Below are 19,896 nucleotides of genomic sequence, written 5' to 3'. Positions count from 1 at the left end.
CCTATTCTTTCCAGGACTTTTATCATGAAGGGGTGTTGAATTTTGTCAAATGCTTTCTCAGCATCTAATGAAATGATCATGTGGTTTTGTTCTTTCAGTTTGTTTATATAATGGATCACGTTGATGGTTTTCCGTATATTAAACCATCCCTGCATGCCTGGGATGAAGCCTACTTGATCATGGTGGATGATTGTTTTGATGTGCTCTTGGATTCGGTTTGCCAGAATTTTATTGAGTATTTTTGCGTCGATATTCATAAGGGAAATTGGTCTGAAGTTCTCTTTCTTTGTTGGGTCTTTGTGTGGTTTAGGTATAAGAGTAATTGTGGCTTCATAGAAGGAATTCGGTAGTGCTCCATCTGTTTCAATTTTGTGGAATAGTTTGGATAATATTGGTATGAGGTCTTCTATGAAGGTGTGATAGAATTCTGCACTAAACCCGTCTGGACCTGGGCTCTTTTTGGTTGGGAGACCTTTAATGACTGCTTCTATTTCCTTAGGAGTTATGGGGTTGTTTAACTGGTTTATCTGTTCCTGATTTAACTTCGGTACCTGGTATCTGTCTAGGAAATTGTCCATTTCCTGAAGATTTTCAAGTTTTGTTGAATATAGGCTTTTATAGTAAGATCTGATGATCTTTTGAATTTCCTCTGAATCTGTAGTTATGTCTCCCTTTTCATTTCTGATTTTGTTTGGACACACTCTCTGTGTCCTCTCGTTAGTCTGGCTAAGGGTTTATCTATCTTGTTGATTTTCTCAAAGAACCAACTTTTGGTTCTGTTGATTCTTTCTATGGTCCTTTTTGTTTCTACTTGGTTGATTTCAGCTCTGAGTTTGATTATTTCCTGCCTTCTACTCCTCCTGGGTGTATTTGCTTCTTTTTGTTCTAGAGCTTTTAGGTGTGCTGTCAAGCTGCTGACATATGCTCTTTCCTGTTTCTTTCTGCAGGCACTCAGCGCTATGAGTTTTCCTCTTAGCACAGCTTTCATTGTGTCCCATAAGTTTGGGTATGTTGTACCTTCATTTTCATTAAATTCTAAAAAGTCTTTAATTTCTTTCTTTATTTCTTCCTTGACCAGGTTATCATTGAGTAGAGCATTGTTCAATTTCCACGTATATGTGGGCATTCTTCCCTTATTATTATTGAAGACCAGTTTTAGGCCGTGGTGGTCTGATAGCACGCATGGGATTATTTCTATCTTTCTGTACCTGTTGAGGCCCGTTGTTTGACCAATTATATGGTCAATTTTGGAGAAAGTACCATGAGGAGCTGAGAAGAAGGTATATCCTTTTGCTTTAGGATAGAATGTTCTATAAATATCTGTTAAGTCCATTTGGCTCATGACTTCTCTTAGTCTGTCTACGTCTTTGTTTAATTTCTGTTTCCATGATCTGTCCATTGATGAGAGTGGGGTGTTGAAATCTCCTACTATTATTGTGTGAGGTGCAATGTGTGTTTTGAGCTTTAGTAAGGTTTCTTTTATGTATGTAGGTGCCCTTGTATTTGGGGCATAGATATTTAGGATTGAGAGTTCATCTTGGTGGATTTTTCCTTTGATGAATATGAAGTATCCTTCCTTATCTTTTTTGATGAATTTTAGTTGAAAATTGATTTTATTTGATATTAGAATGGCTACTCCAGCTTGCTTCTTCTGACCATTTGCTTGGAAAGTTGTTTTCCAGCCTTTCACTCTGAGGTAGTGTCTGTCTTTGTCTCTGAGGTGTGTTTCCTGTAGGCAGCAGAATGCAGGGTCCTCGTTGCGTATCCAGTTTGTTAATCTATGTCTTTTTATTGGGGAGTTGAGGCCATTGATGTTGAGAGATATTAAGGAATAGTGATTATTGCTTCCTGTTATATTCATATTTGGATATGAGGTTATGTTTGTGTGCTTTTCTTCTCTTTGTTTTGTTGCCAAGACGATTAGTTTCTTGCTTCTTCTAGGGTATAGCTTGCCTCCTTATGTTGGGCTTTACCATTTATTATCCTTTGTAGTGCTGGATTTGTAGAAAGATATTGTGTAAATTTGGTTTTGTCATGGAATATCTTGGTTTCTCCATCTATGTTAATTGAGAGTTTTGCAGGATACAGTAACCTGGGCTGGCATTTGTGTTCTCTTAGGGTCTGTATGACATCTGTCCAGGATCTTCTGGCCTTCATAGTTTCTGGCGAAAAGTCTGGTGTGATTCTGATAGGTCTGCCTTTATATGTTACTTGACCTTTTTCCCTTACTGCTTTTAATATTCTTTCTTTATTTTGTGTGTTTGGTGTTTTGACTATTATGTGACAGGAGGTGTTTCTTTTCTGGTCCAATCTATTTGGAGTTCTGTAGGCTTCTTGTATGCCTATGGGTATCTCTTTTTTTAGGTTAGGGAAGTTTTCTTCTATGATTTTGTTGAAGATATTTACTGGTCTTTGAGCTGGGAGTCTTCACTCTCTTCTATACCTATTATCCTTAGGTTTGATCTTCTCATTGAGTCCTGGATTTCCTGTATGTTTTGGACCAGTAGCTTTTTCCGCTTTACATTATCTTTTGACAGTTGAGTCAATGATTTCTATGGAATCTTCTGCTCCTGAGATTCTCTCTTCCATCTCTTGTATTCTGTTGGTGAAGCTCGTATCTACAGCTCCTTGTCTCTTCTTTTGGTTTTCTATATCCAGGGTTGTTTCCATGTGTTCTTTCTTGATTGCTTCTATTTCCATTTTTAATTCCTTCAACTGTTTGATTGTGTTTTCCTGGAATTCTTTCAGGGATTTTTGCGATTCCTCTCTGTAGGCTTCTACTTGTTCTCTAAGGGAGTTCTTCACGTCTTTCTTGAAGTCCTCCAGCATCATGATCAAATATGATTTTGAAACTAGATCTTGCTTTTCTGGTGTGTTTGGATATTCCGTGTTTGCTTTGGTGGGAGAATTGGGCTCCAATGATGCCATGTAGTCTTGGTTTCTGTTGGACCACAGCAACTCTTAATAAAGGAAAGCATTTCATTGGGGCTGGCTTAGAGTTTCAGAGGTTTAGTCCATTATCATCAGGGCAGGAAGCATGGCAGTGTCCAGGCCAACACCGTGCTGGATTTGCAGGCAGCAAGAAGAGAGTGAAACAGTGGGTATGGCTTGAACATTTGAATCTGCCATCCCCAGTGTCACCCTTCCTTCAACACAGCCACACCTCCTAACAATGCCACTCCCTGTGGGCCTATGGAGGCCATTTTTATTCAAACTACCACCTTCCACTCCTGGATCCCCATAGGTCACATCATAATATAGCCATATCATAATGCAAAATGCATTCAGTCCAACTTCGAAAGTCTGCATCCATAGTCCATCACTGTCTCCACACTAATACAGTCTAGACTTCAAGACTCTTCTGAGACTCAGGGCAATCTCCTGACTGTAACCCATGTAAAAATCAAATGAAAAAGCAGATCCCATACTTCTAACATGCAATGGTGCAGGATACACATTACCATTCCAAAAGGGAGGAAAGGGGACGTGGTGGGGAAATACTGGACCAACGCAAGACTGAAAATCAGCTGGGCAAACTCCAAGCTCTACATCCCTAAGTCTAATATCTAAACACCCTTCGGATCTCCAACATCTTTCAGCTTTGTTGACTGCAACACACACACTTCTCTCTCTTTTGGGCTGGTTCCGCACCCGTCTGAGCTCTCCTCGGCAGGTATCCCACGACTCTGGCAACTCTTAACATCTTGGGGTCTCCAAAGCAATCCAGGCTTCACCTTCACAGCTTCATCCAATGACCTCTCTGGGCCTCCCTTCAGGGACACCCCTGCCACAGGTCTGACCTCAGAGACCCTCCTTAGTCACAGAGGGAGATTTCATAAACCCCCTTTTCTATTCTCGACTCTAAAGCCAGAACTATGTGGCCGAAGCTGCCAAGTTCTTCAGCTCCCTAGGGCTGGAACAGGGCACCCTCATTCAAATACTTTCGCCGGCTTTCTGGTTTTCGTGGTTTCCTTGACCACCTAATTCTGGCTGTCCTGCAACTCGCTCTGTAGAACAGACTGGCCTCACACTCAGAGATCCGCCTGCCTCTGCCTCCAGAGTGCTGGGATTAAAGGCATTTGCTATTAAGTTTTTCTTTAATTCCTTCTCACAGGCTGCGAGTCTTGCTGGGTAGGGTCTTGCTCTGAGGTCACCTCTCCCTTTACTCCAGTTGGCAGCAGGTTTTCCTTTAATCTGTTTACACCTCCTGGTGTCCCTTTTCTCCACCAACTATACATTCTGAATTTTTCCTTGCTCAATCTGTGCCTTTTCATTATAGATCTCCATGAGACTGGCCACTCGTCAACACTAGGCTTTTTGAAATCTCCTCTGCCCATCACTCGGAGGGACAAGAAAACAGCCACATTCTTCACCAAAATATCACAAGACTTGATCTCCAGGCCACGTATTAATAATATTCTCCTCTGAAGCCTCTTGAGCCAGGCCCCCACAGTTCAAATCACCCTCAATATCACTGTCTTTCACTCTTCTACTAGGATGGCCCATTAAGCCCTGGTTAAAGTGTCCAATCACACTTCTAGTCCAAAGTCCCAAAGTGTTCTATATTCCTCCAGGAAGAAGCATGGCCAGGCCTATCACAACAATACCCCACTGAGTCTCTGGTACCAACCTCTGTCTTAGTTAGGGTTTCCATCACTGTGAAGAAACATCATGACCACAGCAACTTTTATCAAGAAAAACATTTAGTTGGGGCCGACTTAAACTTTAGAGGTTTGGCCCGTTATCATCGCGGCAGGAAGCATGGCGGCATGCAGGCAGACGTGGTGCTAGATCAGCAGACAGCAGGAAAAGAGTGAGACACTGGACCTGGCTTGAGCCCACCCCCCCAGAGACACACTTCCTCCAATAAGGTCACAGCTACTCCAACAAGGCCATAGTGCTACTCCCTGGAGCCTATGAGGGCCATTTTCATTCAAACGGCCACAGTTCTGTTCACGAGGACAGCTTGGGGTGCAGGAGGCATTCTGGGAGCATCTTATGGAGATGAGATATAACACTTCCTCAAGGCTGGTTCAGTTTCTAGGTGTTATGGTTTTGATAAGAAGGGTCCCACAAAGACATGTATGTTGAAGGCTTACTCCCCTGTGAGGCAATGCTCAGACTTATTATAGTATTGGCTTCATCAACAGATTAACTATTGACAGACTAATAGGTCAGTGGGCTTTTAGGAGCCCAAGCCTAACTGGATAAGTAAGGCGCTAGGAGATATATCCTTAAAACAGTATTTTAGAGCCCTTGTTCATCCATCCATCCATCTGTCCATCTGTCTTCCCCCACCCCTTCTTTTCTAGCTACTATGAGGGTAGCTATACACCATGCTCCCACTACTAGAGTATGCTGTCTCCTGTCAGATCCACAGTGATGAAGCCTGCAAACCACAGAGTGAAACGTCTAAAATCATGAGCCAAAATAAACCGTTCTTCTTTTTAACTCGTTTCTCTCAGGTACTTTGTCATAGCAGTGAAAACATGACTTATATACTACAGTTGAGTAGTACTCAACCCTAAAACTGAGTGGAACAAAAGCTAAAAACTATTTATCCTTGCTGTGGTTTGAATCTGAGTTGTCCCCCAGAGGTCCACGTGATTGACCAACCAGTCCCCAACTAAGGACTATTCTGGAAAGTGGCAGAACTTTTATTAACTGTACACTGGGGGCAAGCTGTGAGAGTTAAAGCCTGACCACATGTTTGGTCCCGATCTCTGCTTCCTGACTGCTGCCATGACATGACGTCACACTCCTGCCTGTTGTCACGTCATGCCTTCCCTACCGTGATGAGCCATGCCTTCTGAGACACTAAGCCAACATGCGTCCTTCCTCCCTTAGGGTGCTTCTGTCAGGAATTTTGTTGAAATGAGAAGGGTCACTAGTGTGTGAACTCTCAAGGTCAGGAAGTGAGACAGAGCTTAGGCAGGCAGCACTGCTGACCTCCACTCCGTGACTCTGCGACCTCAGCAGAAGCCTTGAGTCATCTGAAGCTCATTCGGGCTTATGGCTGGTGCTGCACCAGCAGAGGCTCTCCACACAGGTGGGTGTGTCTCCCTCATGGTAGGGCAGCTGTGTTCCTGGGTAGAGCATCCCACGAGAGAGAACCGCATCAACATCCCGTATTGTGGTACTGACCAGGGTCAAGCAGGACTGAAGAAGATTCCACCACTCTAGCCAGATAGAAGATTACAAGCTCACTGCCAACCTGGGACAGCACAGTGACTTCCAGATCAGCCATTCAGGGACAATATAAGCACGCCTAGCAACATCATCACCTCATGCTGGCCTCTCCGATGTAACCAACCCACCAACACACCACTGCAATGGCACTGTGGATCCTGGAAGGAATTAGAGCAGTGGCTAGACTCCTCACTGGTGCTCCATGCCATCATGTAGAGGCCATGACAGACTGCAGACAAGCCTTACTTCTAATCAGAGCTCCTACAGAATAGACTGGAGTGCTGGACAGGTAATCTCCCTAGCACGCTGAACCTGTTTCCTCTTTAAAGCAGGGGAGTGGCAAGGATCTGGCTGCATATGGAATATGAGGTAGGGAGGGGGGATCCAGCATGGCCTCTCCCCAGCAGCCCAGCTCTCTACTCCAAAGGCAGCTAAGCAAGACATGTCAACTCCCCCACCCTGCCTTGGTCCCTCCCAAGGGTCAAGCCAAGAAAACTTCACAGGGTGACCAGAGCTTGCGTCTCTCCTGCTGCCAACTCTGCCTGGGCTGCATTTCCACAGCACAGCTGATGGCCCAAGGCCAGCCTGGGATGCTGCAAGTGACCCAGAAGCAGAACTGATGCCAATTTGTGGAGCTGACCTCCACCTCCCGAGGCAGCGGAGAGTGAGATGCCAGGACCAGCGACGGATGCTGTGCTGTCTGGTTGGAGCAGGAGGGACAGCACATGAAGCAGAGGGAGTATGGAGGACAACCCTTTAGGGGCCCTGGCCCTCTACAAAGAGCTCAGAGTCCCTGTGCCAGCCAGGTGCCACGTCACTCAAAACAGCCACAGACTCAGCAGCCCTCCTGGTAATGAGCGCGATGGGGCACCAAGTAGCAAGGGCTGTAATTTACACATTAGTCTGGAATAATCACTCTCCAGGCAGAAATGACAGACTGGAAGACAAGATTCTCTCTTCACTTCAAAGCATCCCTGGTTATACAGTGTACGCCTCGGTGCTGTGAGGAGGTAGGAGCGCTGCCAGGTATCTTGGAGAACAGAAGTGGGCCAGTCTCTCCCAGGGAGCTTACAGCCCGCCTCTGGTCCCAAACTCCTCACATGGACAGCCCCAATCCTCACAGAGAGGTCAGGGATGGACAGACCATCTGTGGCCAGGGGTAGGCATTAGTAATACCTCTAAATGTAAGTAACAAGCCTCAGAAAGGGGGCCCAGACAGCACACACTCCTCCAGCAAGCCCACGCAGAAGTCTAAAGGCCACAGGTATTTTTCTTTTTTTTTTCTTTTCTTTTTCTTTTTTTTTTTTTTTTTTTTTTTTGGTTCTTTTTTTTCGGAGCTGGGGACCGAACCCAGGGCCTTGTGCTTCCTAGGCAAGCGCTCTACCACTGAGCTAAATCCCCAACCCACAGGTATTTTTAATATTCAGGGAATCTGGGCTTTCCGATACACCATGCCTCCAACCTATAGGTTTGCTCTGACCCCTCCTCTCAACTGAGGTTCAGGGACGTGACTCAGAGCTTGCCAGCAAAGGCCCTTCCTCCTGTCCCCAGCCCATCCTCTCCCTCAGCAGGCTTGGCACCAAGGCAGGGACCACTCCTTACTTTCCCATCCAGGTGGCATAGCTGGCAGGAAGCCTGGGCACAAACAGGGTTGACTTTCCAGTGTCCACGTCAATGACACCATAGCAGCCTGACTCGATGACACCGAAGGCCCAGTGAAAGAAGGACTCCTGTGGAGGGAGCAAGGGACATCATTACCCAATGACCAGCCAGAAGCATGAGGTTCTGGAGGCAGAGACTGAGGCCTCCCTCCTAGACTCAGGCGTCCTCTTAGGAAATGGCCACAGCCTGATTCCCAGTCCAGCTGCCAGTCGTCCATCCTGTCATGCTGCTGTTTGTCCAGAGCAGGCAGGGGCCCCTCCGACCCTGCCTCCTACCCCTCTCTATTACACTGATCTAATTACCGTCTATGTCTCTGTGTGTCACAGCACTCATGGATGTAAGAGGTTAACCCTTCTACCTTATGGCTCCCGGGGAGAATTCAGGTTGTCCAGCCTCACAGCGAGTACTTTTAGCCGTTGAGCTATTTTCCTGGCCTAACTCGTGCCTTCTATTTTTAACGATTCAGGTTTCCTGCATGTCCCTGCCTCATCACCTGCAGGTCACCTCCTAGAACCATGGCAGCCAGCAGCCAACAGCACCGAGCACAAGCTCAATGCAGAAACCCACACAGAATACCTTTACCCAAGTGGGGACTCTCCCCCTCCTACCCCCACGCTCAGCAGTAAGCACTGGGCTGGTGTCACCACGGTATGAAGTGGGGGAGGGGCTCTTCTCAGACGACCCCAGAATGACATCAATCGGGGAGCCCACAGCTGAATTTAGGAAAGTGATTTTTAAGCTACAAATATATAAAGTTCTAGAAGCTTCAAGATGAGGCAAAAGAAGACCTCCACGAAACTTAGCAGCTGGGGACGGCAAGCCTGAGGCTCTAAGGACAATGGGGCCATGAGCAAGAGGATCATAGAAAATTGTGTTCTGCTGCAGTGGCTGGGGTCTGGCAGCCAGACCTTGCCTCTTCCTTTCCATACAACCTGCCCCTTCACATTCCTCTGTGCCCCACCTTCCACTCTAAGAAAGGTTCTGGCCACAGTTCTAGGTCTGGGGGCGGAGAGAGAAAACAACCCAAAGAAAAATAGCTGGGAGTGTGTGAGTGCATAGGTGTGCACATGTTCGTGTGCGTGTGCGTGTGTGCGTGTGTGCATGTGTATGTGCATATATGTGTGTGCATGTGTATGAGTTTGTGTATGTATATGTATGTGTGAGTATGTGTGCATGTGCATGTGTGAATGTGTACGTGTGTGTGCATGTGTGTATGTGTGCATGTGTATGTGTGTGTGCATGTGCATATGTGTGTATGTGTGTGTATGTGTACATGTGTATGTGTGCGTGTGCATGTGTGTGTGCGTGTGTGTGTGTGCACCTGTGATAGTTGTACTAGAGATTGAAGCTAGAGCCTACTATGTGCTAGGCAGGTGCTCTACCACTGAGCTATGTCCCCAGTCCCTCACTAGAGGATTCTAGGCAGGGGCTCTACCATTGAGCCATGCCCCCACTGCTCACTGATAGCTTTGAGGCAGGGTCTCTAACACTGAACAGAACATTCTCAGTTCTTTTTTTCTTTTCTTTTCCTTTCTTTCTTCCTTCCTTCCTTTCTTTCTTTCTTTCTTTCTTTCTTTCTTTCTTTCTTTCTTTCTTTCCTTCCTTCTTTCTTTCTTTCTTTCTTTCTTTCCAAGGTAGGGTCTCCTTAAGTTTCCCAGGCTGGCTTTGAACTAGTGATCTAATTAAGCCTCTCTCAAGTACTGGGATTACAGGTCTTCACCAGGTCCAGCTAGAAGACAGGGTTCTAACTCCAGGTCTATCTCCTGACAATCTGGTTCCCCCAGGCCTCAGTTTCCTCCTCTGTAAAGTGGGTATGATGCATCAATGAGCATAAGCCCAACTCTGGGTCACTGTAGCATCCTGGGCAAGTGTTGTTCCTCCTGAGGACTTTGTGTTGCAGTAATTCTCAGCTAAGTACAGGGTCTAGGCTGTACACTGGAGCTCTAGAACCTCAATGAGCTTCTAATATGTATACGGGGCTGGGAGAAGAGGACATGACCAAGGCCCAGTTAGGGCGCCAAGGGTGAGCACTGGCCAAACCAAATGAAGGCTGAGACTTCTGGACAGGCAGGTCACACAACCCTTGCAGTTCTCCTCCCTGCCAGCATCTGCTCCCAGGAACTCAACCCCTCGTCTGTAGCTTCACTTTCTGCTGTCCCCCTAAACTGTAGCCAGTGGCCCAGACCACCCTACCCTCTCCTCTGCAAACTGCCTTCTTGCTTGTCCAAATTCACCCAGGCTCACTCCGAACACCAACTCCTCCAAGAAGCCCAGCCTGCTTGAGCCTACAAGGATACCTTTCTGTATCCTGACTTCTCTGCCCAACAGGTGAGGCTGGAGGTTCTTACCCCAGATGTGGATCCCTGCCTCCATGCTGCCTCTGGGGCCTTTGGAACCAAGCCCTGCCCAGCCCTGCGCCCCACGCCTGGCAGGCTGTGAAGGCGAGGTGCGGCTGCTCACCTGGCGGAAGATGATGGAGGTATCGGTGCAGTATCGTTGCATCTCTTCCCCGCCCTGCAACACGACAGCTGAGCCGGCCTGCACAGCTCCATTCTTCCTCAGCCTCTCACACAGGCGCTGCCTGTTCAGGGCGAACAGTGCCAGCGGCACCTTCAGGGTCTCATTCCCCAGGGAGAAGGAAGGGCTGCAGAGACATGGGCACAGGCCGGTTAGCACCTACCCGCATGTGTCCGTTACCTGTGGTCTGGGCCTGCAGAGGGACTCTGGTCAACTTGTAGTAAGCCAGCCTACGCTTAACCTGTTAGGACCCCGAGACAGTCCTCCACTGAGCCAACCAAGGCTATAGAGCCTTGTCCACCATACTCTCTACTCATCCTGAGTGCCTGGCTTAGGTGGCTTACTGTACCTACTTGGCTGGCAGGCAGGCAGGCAAGGCTTATGTGGGACAGCCTCTGCAGGGGAGACAGCCCTCATGTGCCACCCTTCAGGGTCTGTATCTGCTTTGCATTTTCAAGGACAGGTGGGAAAGGCGAGATCTGACCCGACAGCACTGGCCAGCACTACCATGCACTCGCCATTCCGCCCCCTTTCACATCCATTCCCAGCCTTACAGCCTGAATTAGTAGTTCCCGTGCTCAACAATGCTCAACCCCTTAGTATACACCAACAGTGCAGCCCCACGGCACCATGCCCCTGTGACCAGCAACTGTACAGGGCGGACGGACTTCAAGGATGGCAAGGCTGGTGTTCTGGAAAGTCTACTGGAGCTGGGAAGGGCCAGGTCTGGCTTCACTGGGAGATGTGCCTCCCTAGGTTTCTTAGATAGCTTAAGCCCAAGTCCCGTGCCAGATTGTGCACAGCCTCCCCACCCCATGGCCATTCACAGATTGCTTCTGCAACAAGTTTCTCCCCTGCTGGAGCACCTTCAATATCCAGACATATAATAACCTGACCCTAAAAAAGGGAAAACTACTTTCAGTCCTCTCAGCAATCCATTTCTTCCTCCACTGTGCGGTTAATACTCTAAAGAGAAACCAAGGCTCTGGCACTCCTGACAATACATGCTCGCAGTTTAGCCCAAGGCCTACACATCGCTCGCCTAAGCAAACACAGTACATCTGACCACAATGATCCTATGCTCCTAAATGCACACTGGGTCCTGATCTAGTCCTCACCAGGCCTTTCTGTAGCCATGACACTGGTACACAATACTGCTGAACTCCACCTGATATGGTTCCTCCATCCTGTTTCCCCATCATTTCCAAGCCAGCCTTGTACTGGAACCCCAGGATTAGGTCCATACTCTTCCTTCCACTGGGCACAGCTGAGTGGATTCAATGCTTCAGCGTTAAGTACCAGCTATTGCTACAGGCCAATGATGTCCCTCTACATGCAGAGGCCCTTGGCCCTCTGACTTAGCATGACAAAGACCTGAGCCTTGCCTCCTCCTACCACTAGAGGGAGCTGTACTCTGATGGCGCTCAAGCCATCCCTGCCTTCTCATTCCACCTCTGCTCCATCACCCTCGCATACCTATCAGGGGACTAGCCCAAGTGACCCAGATCCACCTCCATCTCAACAACTTTAAGAAACTCTCCACCGCTTTCTTGGTCTTAACTCCCCACCCTTTAGCAGCCTCCTCCTCTGTGCAAAGCACAGACTTAATTTGTTGTAGGCAACATGAGACGTGGCAAGACAAAGACAGAACTGGACCAATGTCTAGAAGGCAGGCAGACCAAGCAAAGCAGCTAGAAGTCAGACAAGGGTGGGTTTGCAACAGGGAGCCCCTGACGTCTCCAGTCAGGGGAAGTAGCAAGAGTTCAAGAGGAGCAGGCTTAAGCCAGAGCTACCCCAACAGCATAGGCTCCGAACGAGGGCCATGATAAGCCTCCCTTCACACTGCAGGGGAGCCATGAAGAAGTGACTCTCACACCCTACACATACCTCCTATATACCTCGGTCCCAGTGCCACCTAGTAAGCATTCCTAGACTCATTTCTTCACCACCACCACCACCACCACCACCACCACCACCACCACCACCACCACCACCACCACCACCATTCACCCCACATAGCACTAAGCCAGTCTCCCCACTTGCCCTCCAGATCCAGCCCACCCACAGTACATTGGACCTAAGACTGTGAGTTTCGTAGGTCTGTTGGCCTGCCCCCAGGCTCCGATTCCAGGTAGGCTGAGCCTACGAGAGGTGTGAGAGGTGGGGGAGGGGAAGGAGTAAAACATGAGCATAGAGCTCCCTCTACCCCTTCCATGGCAAGCCACTAAACTAAATGGCCTGTGTCAGTCTCTCAAAGCAGAGCCGAAACTTCCTCTCCTTCAGGTTCTTTTTCCATTCCTGTGGTTCTGTAAAACCACTGTTGCAGCAAACTCCTGGTACCAACCAGGGCCCTAACTGGCCGGCCCTCCAGGAGACAGACCTAGATCTGTCTGAGTCACTGTGCCCTGTGACTAGCACAATGTCTGACACACCGAAAGTGCTTTTGGGGCCACACGCCAACTGTGCAGATTGGAAGGTGCCACATCAGCTCCATCCATCAGCTGGGAGGCAGGAAGAGTGGAGGAATGAGCCCCTCTACATACTGGCGGTCTAAGTGCCCACTCCTACCCCCCAGCACCCGCCCTTCCTTCCTCCCAGGAGACTGAGTGGGAGGTTTGGTGGGCACAAGTAGCCAGGGCCTCCACAAAGCTGCGGTTGATATCTGCCGTTCTCAGCTGTGAGGATGAAAGGGCAGGAGTAGCCTAGTAACAGCTTCTAAGTGTGGCTCCCAGCTGGCCTGGCTGACAGGAACCGAAAGTGCACCCTCCAGCAACCCACACTCAGGGAACTCCCAACCCCTTCCTACCCACTCCGTTACACCCATGGAAGGGGGTGAGCACAGCACAGGAGGGGGACTCGTGAGCAAATGCATAAGGACTCCTGTGATGGGTGGGCTCGGACCAAGTCCCCCCACCCACAGTACCACTGGCTGAAATGCTCCACTGAGCTTCCTTGCCTCCTACAGCTCCCCTCTATGTGACCCACCTCTTTAAGCCTAACAAGTGACACTGTCCCTGGCATGTGATCATCCCATCTAGAAGGTTCTCCGCCTCTTATCCAAAACTGTCACATAGTTCCTTTGGACACCCAGACTTGGGGCCTACTGCCTATTTCATATAAGAGACTTGAGCATCTGAGCATGTTGGTATTTGAGGGGGCTCCTTGGACAAGCCCCTGAAATACTTGCTTACCCCTCCCCTGGGCTCGATCACATCACCACCCGCCTTATCTGGGTTAAAGAAAGCCAGTTCAGCCTGAGCCAGCAGGCAAGGCCATGGGCCCCAGACCCTAAGTACTCCAGGACACTCTCAGGATCAAAGATTACAGAGATACCAAATCCTCCGAGGGATAGTCAGGGCCAAAGCAAAAAGTGACTTCTCTCTGTAAATCCGTCTAATGTAGTTCCAATGAAACGTCCTTGGCTCACTTCTTTTGTGATTCTGGGAATTGAACCCAGTGTCTGGCACATCCTAGACAAGCACCCCACCCCTGAGCTATAGCCCCAGGCATCCCCCTTTTTAACATTTTATTTTGAGACAGACTGGTCTTGAACTTGCTCTGTCAGCCAGGAAGTTCTTGAACTTGCAATCCTCCTGCTCAGACTCCTGAGGCTTCCTCTAGGCCTGGCTGTCCAACTAACTTCTGGTGAAGGGGTTTGTTTGTTCCTTGGTTGGTTGGCTGTTAACTGACCCTTGGAATTCCAAATCCACAAGCATGTCATTCTTGAGTCCCGGAACAAAGTACAATCCACTGCACGCAGCCAGGGCATAGATGTGTTTCAGAAGAACAAAGTGGCCAGTAGACCAGCTCAGGGCTAAAGGCATGCACAGGACAGACCCTCCCAGGCCAACGACCAACACCCAGAAGGCAGCCCGGGGCCAATAGCAAACTAATAACAGAGCCAGACCCCAGGGAGTGTGCGATGGATGCCACAGCTCCTGCAGCCCACCCCTACCCCAAACTCCCTGAGCCATTGTCTCAGGGTCTCTATTACTGTGATAAAGACCATGACCAAAAGGCAAGTTGGAGAGGAAAGGGTTTATTTGGCTTACACTTCCATATCATTGTTCAACACCCAGGACAGGAATGTAAGCAGGGCAGGAACCTGGAGGCAGGAGCTGATGCAGAGGCCATGGGGGCGTGCCGTTTACTGGCTTGTTCTCCATGGATCACTCAGCCTGCTTTCTTATACCACCCAAGACCACCAGCCCAGGGTGGAACCATCCAAAGAGAGTTGGGCCCTCCCGCATCAATTATCAATCAAGAAAATGCACCACAGGCTGGCCTACAGACAAATCTGGTGCGGTCATTTTCTCTAATGAGGCACCCTCTTCCAAAATGACTCTAGCTCCTGTCAAATTGACCTAAAACTAGCCAGCATAACCACCCTCTCCTTTACCCTCAATGGCCACCTGTAGGTCTCTGATCGAAGGCTACAGGCAGATGAAAAGCCGTGCATGGAATATTAACGCCTCATCTTCTTGATGAGAAATAATTTGTTTTCTCTAAGTTATAATTCAAATTTATATTCGATTCACTATTGGTGCAAACAACTAGGCTAAGTATCGGCCACGCCCAGGACTCTGCCTCCCACAGCGCTCACCAGTGTTTTTACTTCACAGCATTGCTGGAACACTTTCCTATCTGTCAAGACTTCAAAATCAAGGTGCCTGTTAGACCTGCTCCGGGCTCCTCTTATCTAATTAAGGTGTCAATAAGAGCGTGCGTGACCACGTCGCAGATTCACTTAACATCTTGCCGGCTTCGTTTCCATACAATTTGTTTTCCTTGTGATCCCTTATTTATTTAATGGTTTTAAAAACCATTACACCCAGCAGCATGGTGGCGACATCCTAGCACTAGGGGAGGTTGAGGCAGGAGGATTAAAATTCAAAGGCCAGTCTGGGCTACACAATTGCAATCCTTTGCATATACTAAGCTAACAAATAAATGGCATTAAAGGAGGATGTTGCTTTGGTCTGTTGTTAAGGTTCATGAAGAGGCTTAGTCTACAGCGTAACTTTAGTGGTGGACCTTTAAAGGGTCTGGGGCTTTCTGGGAGATGATTAGGAATTAATAATGTCTCAAGGGAACAAGTTAGGTCTCATGGGACTTGTTACAGTTACTGAAGCAGAGATTTGTCACAAGGTGGCTATCTTGCCACGGGACCTCTCTTTTATGACCAAGTCCCTTTCATATGTATTCCTTCCATGCAATGTCATCCACCAAGTTCTAACATCAAGTGAGGTTCTTACCAGATGCTGTCAGCTAACGTAGCTTCCGGAACTGTGAGACAAAATAAAACTAGTTCCTTTATAAGGTACCAGCCTTGGGTATTCAGGTACAGCATCAGGGAACAGATTAAGACAAGATATAGACTTCACCAATGCTCACAAGCTGCAAGGCCCAGGAGATCCCTGCTCTACCATGGGAAGACACACAGATAAGCTCCCAGAGAAAGAGGCCAGCCAAGAAGGACCAGGCATTGAGACGTTCAGTAGCCACTAGCTGAACTACAGGAAGATATCCCTGACTGGAGGGGCTTTGGGCAGGGGGAAAGTGCCACATAGCCACTTCCCTCCCTCCTGAGGACTGGAGAACAAGGACACACCTAGGGACAAAGACTAAGTAGAGAGAGGACCAAGCCTAGGGAAGAACCAGAGTGCCCTAAGGACACCTGGGCCAGCCTGGCTTCCACAGACTCACCCATTTTCCTGGGTGAACATGAGGACTTGGCCCAGAAGCACAAGGTTCACATAAGGGTGTGACAGCTTTTGACCCTGACAGCATTTTGTGTTCGGAATGCTTATTCCAGCAACGGCAGGTGGCTGGTCAGACGCACGCCCAGGGCAGCTTGCGTGGTGCTCCTCGGTGGTGGGCAGTGGCTCAGATGAAGAATGAGGAACGGTCCTTCATCCTACTCTTTGGAATTCTGTGCCCCTTCCCATCCACAACCCCCTCTCCTTTGGCCACTGCTGTCTCCCAAGAATGCAGCCCAGGATTCTGGAATAATTCATATGGTTAATGTCTCCGTCATTTGAATGGTACCATTTCACATCAGGTCGGTGGCCTCATGGATACAAACCAAATAGCTCCCCGGGCTCCAGAGATGCCAGGAAAGGGATGAGAGAAACCGAGCCCTCAGCTGTTCACGGTGGGGAGCGGTGAAGACGTGTGCTACTAACGCTAATTGGGGTTCTCTAGGGGTTTGAGCAGAAGCCCTTCAATGGGGGGCCTGTTTATGGGAGGAGGAGCCATCTGGGCTGGACCTGCAAATCTGTGAACAATCTTTTAATCACGTTAGAGGACAAGAGCATCCCAGGGCCATCAGCTGAGCTAGCTCTGGGACAAGGATAACAAAGGGCATCAAAGGCAGACGGGTCCAGCTATAGCCAAGAGCCTTCAGCCCCTGTACATAGAAAACTCAAGGAAAAAGCAGGGACTACCTTCCACCAGTACACAGAATTAGAGGAGTCTCTCACTGTGAGTCTGAGATGCTACTTAGGGTTCCTACTGCTCCCCAATTCCTTATGGGGTACATCTGAGATTCTCACGAGCCTCCTGTTCCCAGGTTTTACTAGGACTCTGTAAGAAAACAACTCAGATTCCTTGGAAGCCCATGGCTATGAGTTGAGGCTCATTATACCAGACACTCTTAGTTGGACACGGTGGTGTAGGCCTGTAATCCCATTACCCTGGAGGCTTATGCAGAAGGATCATGAGTTCAAGACCCACATAGGGCAAATCCTTATCTGAAAAGACTGGATTAAAAAGAAATCTGGGAATACAGTTCAGTGGGAGAACACTTGGCTTGTCACAAGCAAGTCCTGGTAACCTAAGCACTTCCCCCATATAGAAGACAATTGACATGCTGATCTGTCACATGAAGGCAGCAGCAGGGAGCCAAGCTTTCTATGAAACTTCCTCCAATCTCTTGTCCCCTTAAGGCCTTAGAGGACTCCACTCAGCTTTCTTAATAAATATGCCTCCCCAAGATTTGTGTTACTTTTCAATTATCTTGTGTGATTGACCCCAGAGAATCAGTTTGGCTACAAGAGGCTTCCTTTGAGGATCTGACTAGTTCCTATCCCAGACTGGAAATCTTCCAGAAAGAAGCAAGCCTTGAGCCAGTCTGGAGTCTCAAATCCAAACACAGCTGCTGGAACTATCTGTGACCACCTGGCCAGCCCAGATGGACAGATGATACCCTACAGACAGATACCTGCCCACACTTACTGCTTACTGTGCTTCTTAACAGAGGGTCAAAGGCTGGTCTTGGCCTCCTGGAGACCTACCAAGGCTTTGCCTGCACAGTTCTCCACCCTAAGTGTGTCTCAATGTTTAAAGTTCACCCCAAGCACAAAGGTCTCCCAGGACAAAGACCATCCCATGATCCTAGAGCACACGCCTCTTGTTGGCACAGACCAAGATCTGAGTTAGAAGATGACAGAATTAGATGGCACAGAGTTAGATGACAGAATCCCACCTGTCCATCAGCCTTAAGGGCCAAGTGTTGTTCCTAGAAAACTGCAGGCAGCCAGTAAAGGATTGCTGTGCTCAAAACTCTCCCAACCTTGGAAGCCAACTACGATGGCACTATGATTCCACGGCCTTCATTTTATAGAGAGATGCATTTGCTCCATTAATTTCAACGCACTTTTCTCAGCTCCTAACTCAGGATGTGGAGAACTGCTCTCATCACCCCTATTCTTCCTAACACCTTCTCCCACTGAGCTCATGCTATCGGGCTCCTTAAGAAGCCAAGCAGTAGTGACACACACCTTTAATCCCAGCACTCGGTAGGCAGAGGTAGGTGGATCTCCAAATTTAAGGCCAGTCTGGACTACAGAGTGAGTTCCAGGACAGTCAGGGCTATAGAGAAACCCTGTCCGGAGGCCCGGGGGCGGCACAAATTCCCAAGCAGGGTGTAGTGCTATTATGCCTGTAATGTCCGCACTCTGAAGGGCAAAGCAAAAGGGTTCAGGCTGGTCTGTGCTACATAGTGAGACCCTGTCTAAAAATTCCTAAAAAGCAGATTCCAGGTAACAATCCTTCTTGCTCCTCCAGGACAAAGTCTAGAGAGGTCACTGAGCGCCATACCTACTAGCTCAGGGATACCCTACTCTCTCAGTCTTTTATCTCTTAACCTTTGATCAACTGTCCTTCTGCAACACTGAACAGAGTCCATCTATCTAAACTTCCTCCCAACAGGACCACCGACCCTTTAATTATACAGAATTATGACAAGCCTAAACTGAGCAATGCACTGAGCTACTACTGAAGCCCTGCATGAAGCCTGCACTGGAGCTAGAGAGGAGACAACTGACACACAGAAAATCAGGCAGTATTAGAGTTGATCAGATAGTTAAGGGAAGGTGTCTTGAAGGATCTGACACTTGGGCCAGGAAAGAATCAAGAAAGTACTGGCTTGATTAACGGGTATTCCACGGCCACTCTAAATACTGCCCATACTTTCCCTCACTTTTGGGGAAGTGCCTGGAAATCTGGCGTCCAGGTCAGGCTGGCCAACTCACCGGAGGGGCGTGGCAGTGAACAGGTTTGTCAGGCTCCCACCGGGCTCACACACAGTGAGGCCCCCCCACCCTCGGCTCCTGAGAAGTCGCCCCAGGGCCAGTGGGCATCCGCGAGCGTGCAGGGTCTCTGCAAGTACCACTCGCCCGACCTGGCTCTCGGTTCCGGTGCCCCGGACAAGAAGCGCGCGGCCCGCGGCCACACAGCAACTCCAGTCAGAGCTCGGGGGCTGTCACACACTATTTAACCAGGAACACCAAAGCAAGCAACCTCTACGCGGGGCGCGGGCAGCACAAGGGACAAGCTCAGACTCACCGCACGGTAGACGCCATGTTCACTCGGCCCTAGCGTCACGTGGAGTGCGGCGTCAGCTGAACCTGCCAGGGTTCCTCTGAGGCGGACGGGGCGGTCCAGGGGCGGGATTTTAAATGGGCGGAGCGGCTTCGGTCCCTCCCACTCCGGCTCCGGATTACACACCCATAAGTGGAGTAGCCTTGGAGCAGATTAGGATCTGCGCTGGCATTTCAGGTTTCCGCAAGGAGCTAGGAGGAACCTGAGCAGCAACCCAGAAGGCTTTACTTCTCGGGAAGAAGTGTCCTGAGATAGGTGATCAATTGATTCTAGGTTAGCCCCTGACCTTATGTGTATGTAGTAGCCCACCCACGGAAAAACATACAGGAATAAAGAAACCATGAGGAGGATTGCCAAGGATGACAGAGAGCTAGGACAACTGGAGTAATAGAAGCCTCCAGCATTCAGGAAAGGGAATCTGGGGAGAAAGTCTCTGGCTGAGAGATAAGCAAGACCTTTAGGGCTTTGTATGTAAGCTGGGGAGTTAAATCTAATAGAATCTAGTCCAAGCCTCCTCAGGTGCAGAATGGAAGGACTGAAGAAAGAAAGGCTGGGGTGGAGGCGGAGGGGAAAGGGGAGGATGAGGTGGGAAATAGCAGAGCTGAACCCTGGTGATAGGGGAAAGTCCTACAGAGAAAGGAGCAT

At 48.9% G+C, this 19,896-nt stretch overlaps 1 protein-coding gene across 1 annotated transcript in view; it reads right to left on the bottom strand.

Annotated features, from left to right (window-relative positions):
• Pepd (peptidase D) overlaps positions 1-19,244 on the bottom strand; it is a 144,574-nt gene extending 125,330 nt beyond the window's left edge. The window contains exons 1-3 of the mRNA NM_001009641.2: positions 19,216-19,244; positions 10,312-10,495; positions 7,792-7,919 (exon numbers count right to left, since the gene is read on the bottom strand). Of these exons, the coding sequence (NP_001009641.1) occupies positions 7,792-7,919; positions 10,312-10,495; positions 19,216-19,232 (329 nt within the window). The 5' untranslated portion in view covers positions 19,233-19,244. The remainder of the gene's footprint in view (positions 1-7,791; positions 7,920-10,311; positions 10,496-19,215) is intronic.
• Positions 19,245-19,896: the final 652 nt, after the last annotated feature.

Source organism: Rattus norvegicus, chromosome 1 (assembly GCF_036323735.1).
Source record: "Rattus norvegicus strain BN/NHsdMcwi chromosome 1, GRCr8, whole genome shotgun sequence".
In the NCBI taxonomy this organism is placed as follows: Eukaryota; Metazoa; Chordata; class Mammalia; order Rodentia; family Muridae; genus Rattus; species Rattus norvegicus.
Note: the sequence above shows the minus strand (reverse complement) of the source record. Positions and strands in the feature narration are given on the sequence as shown.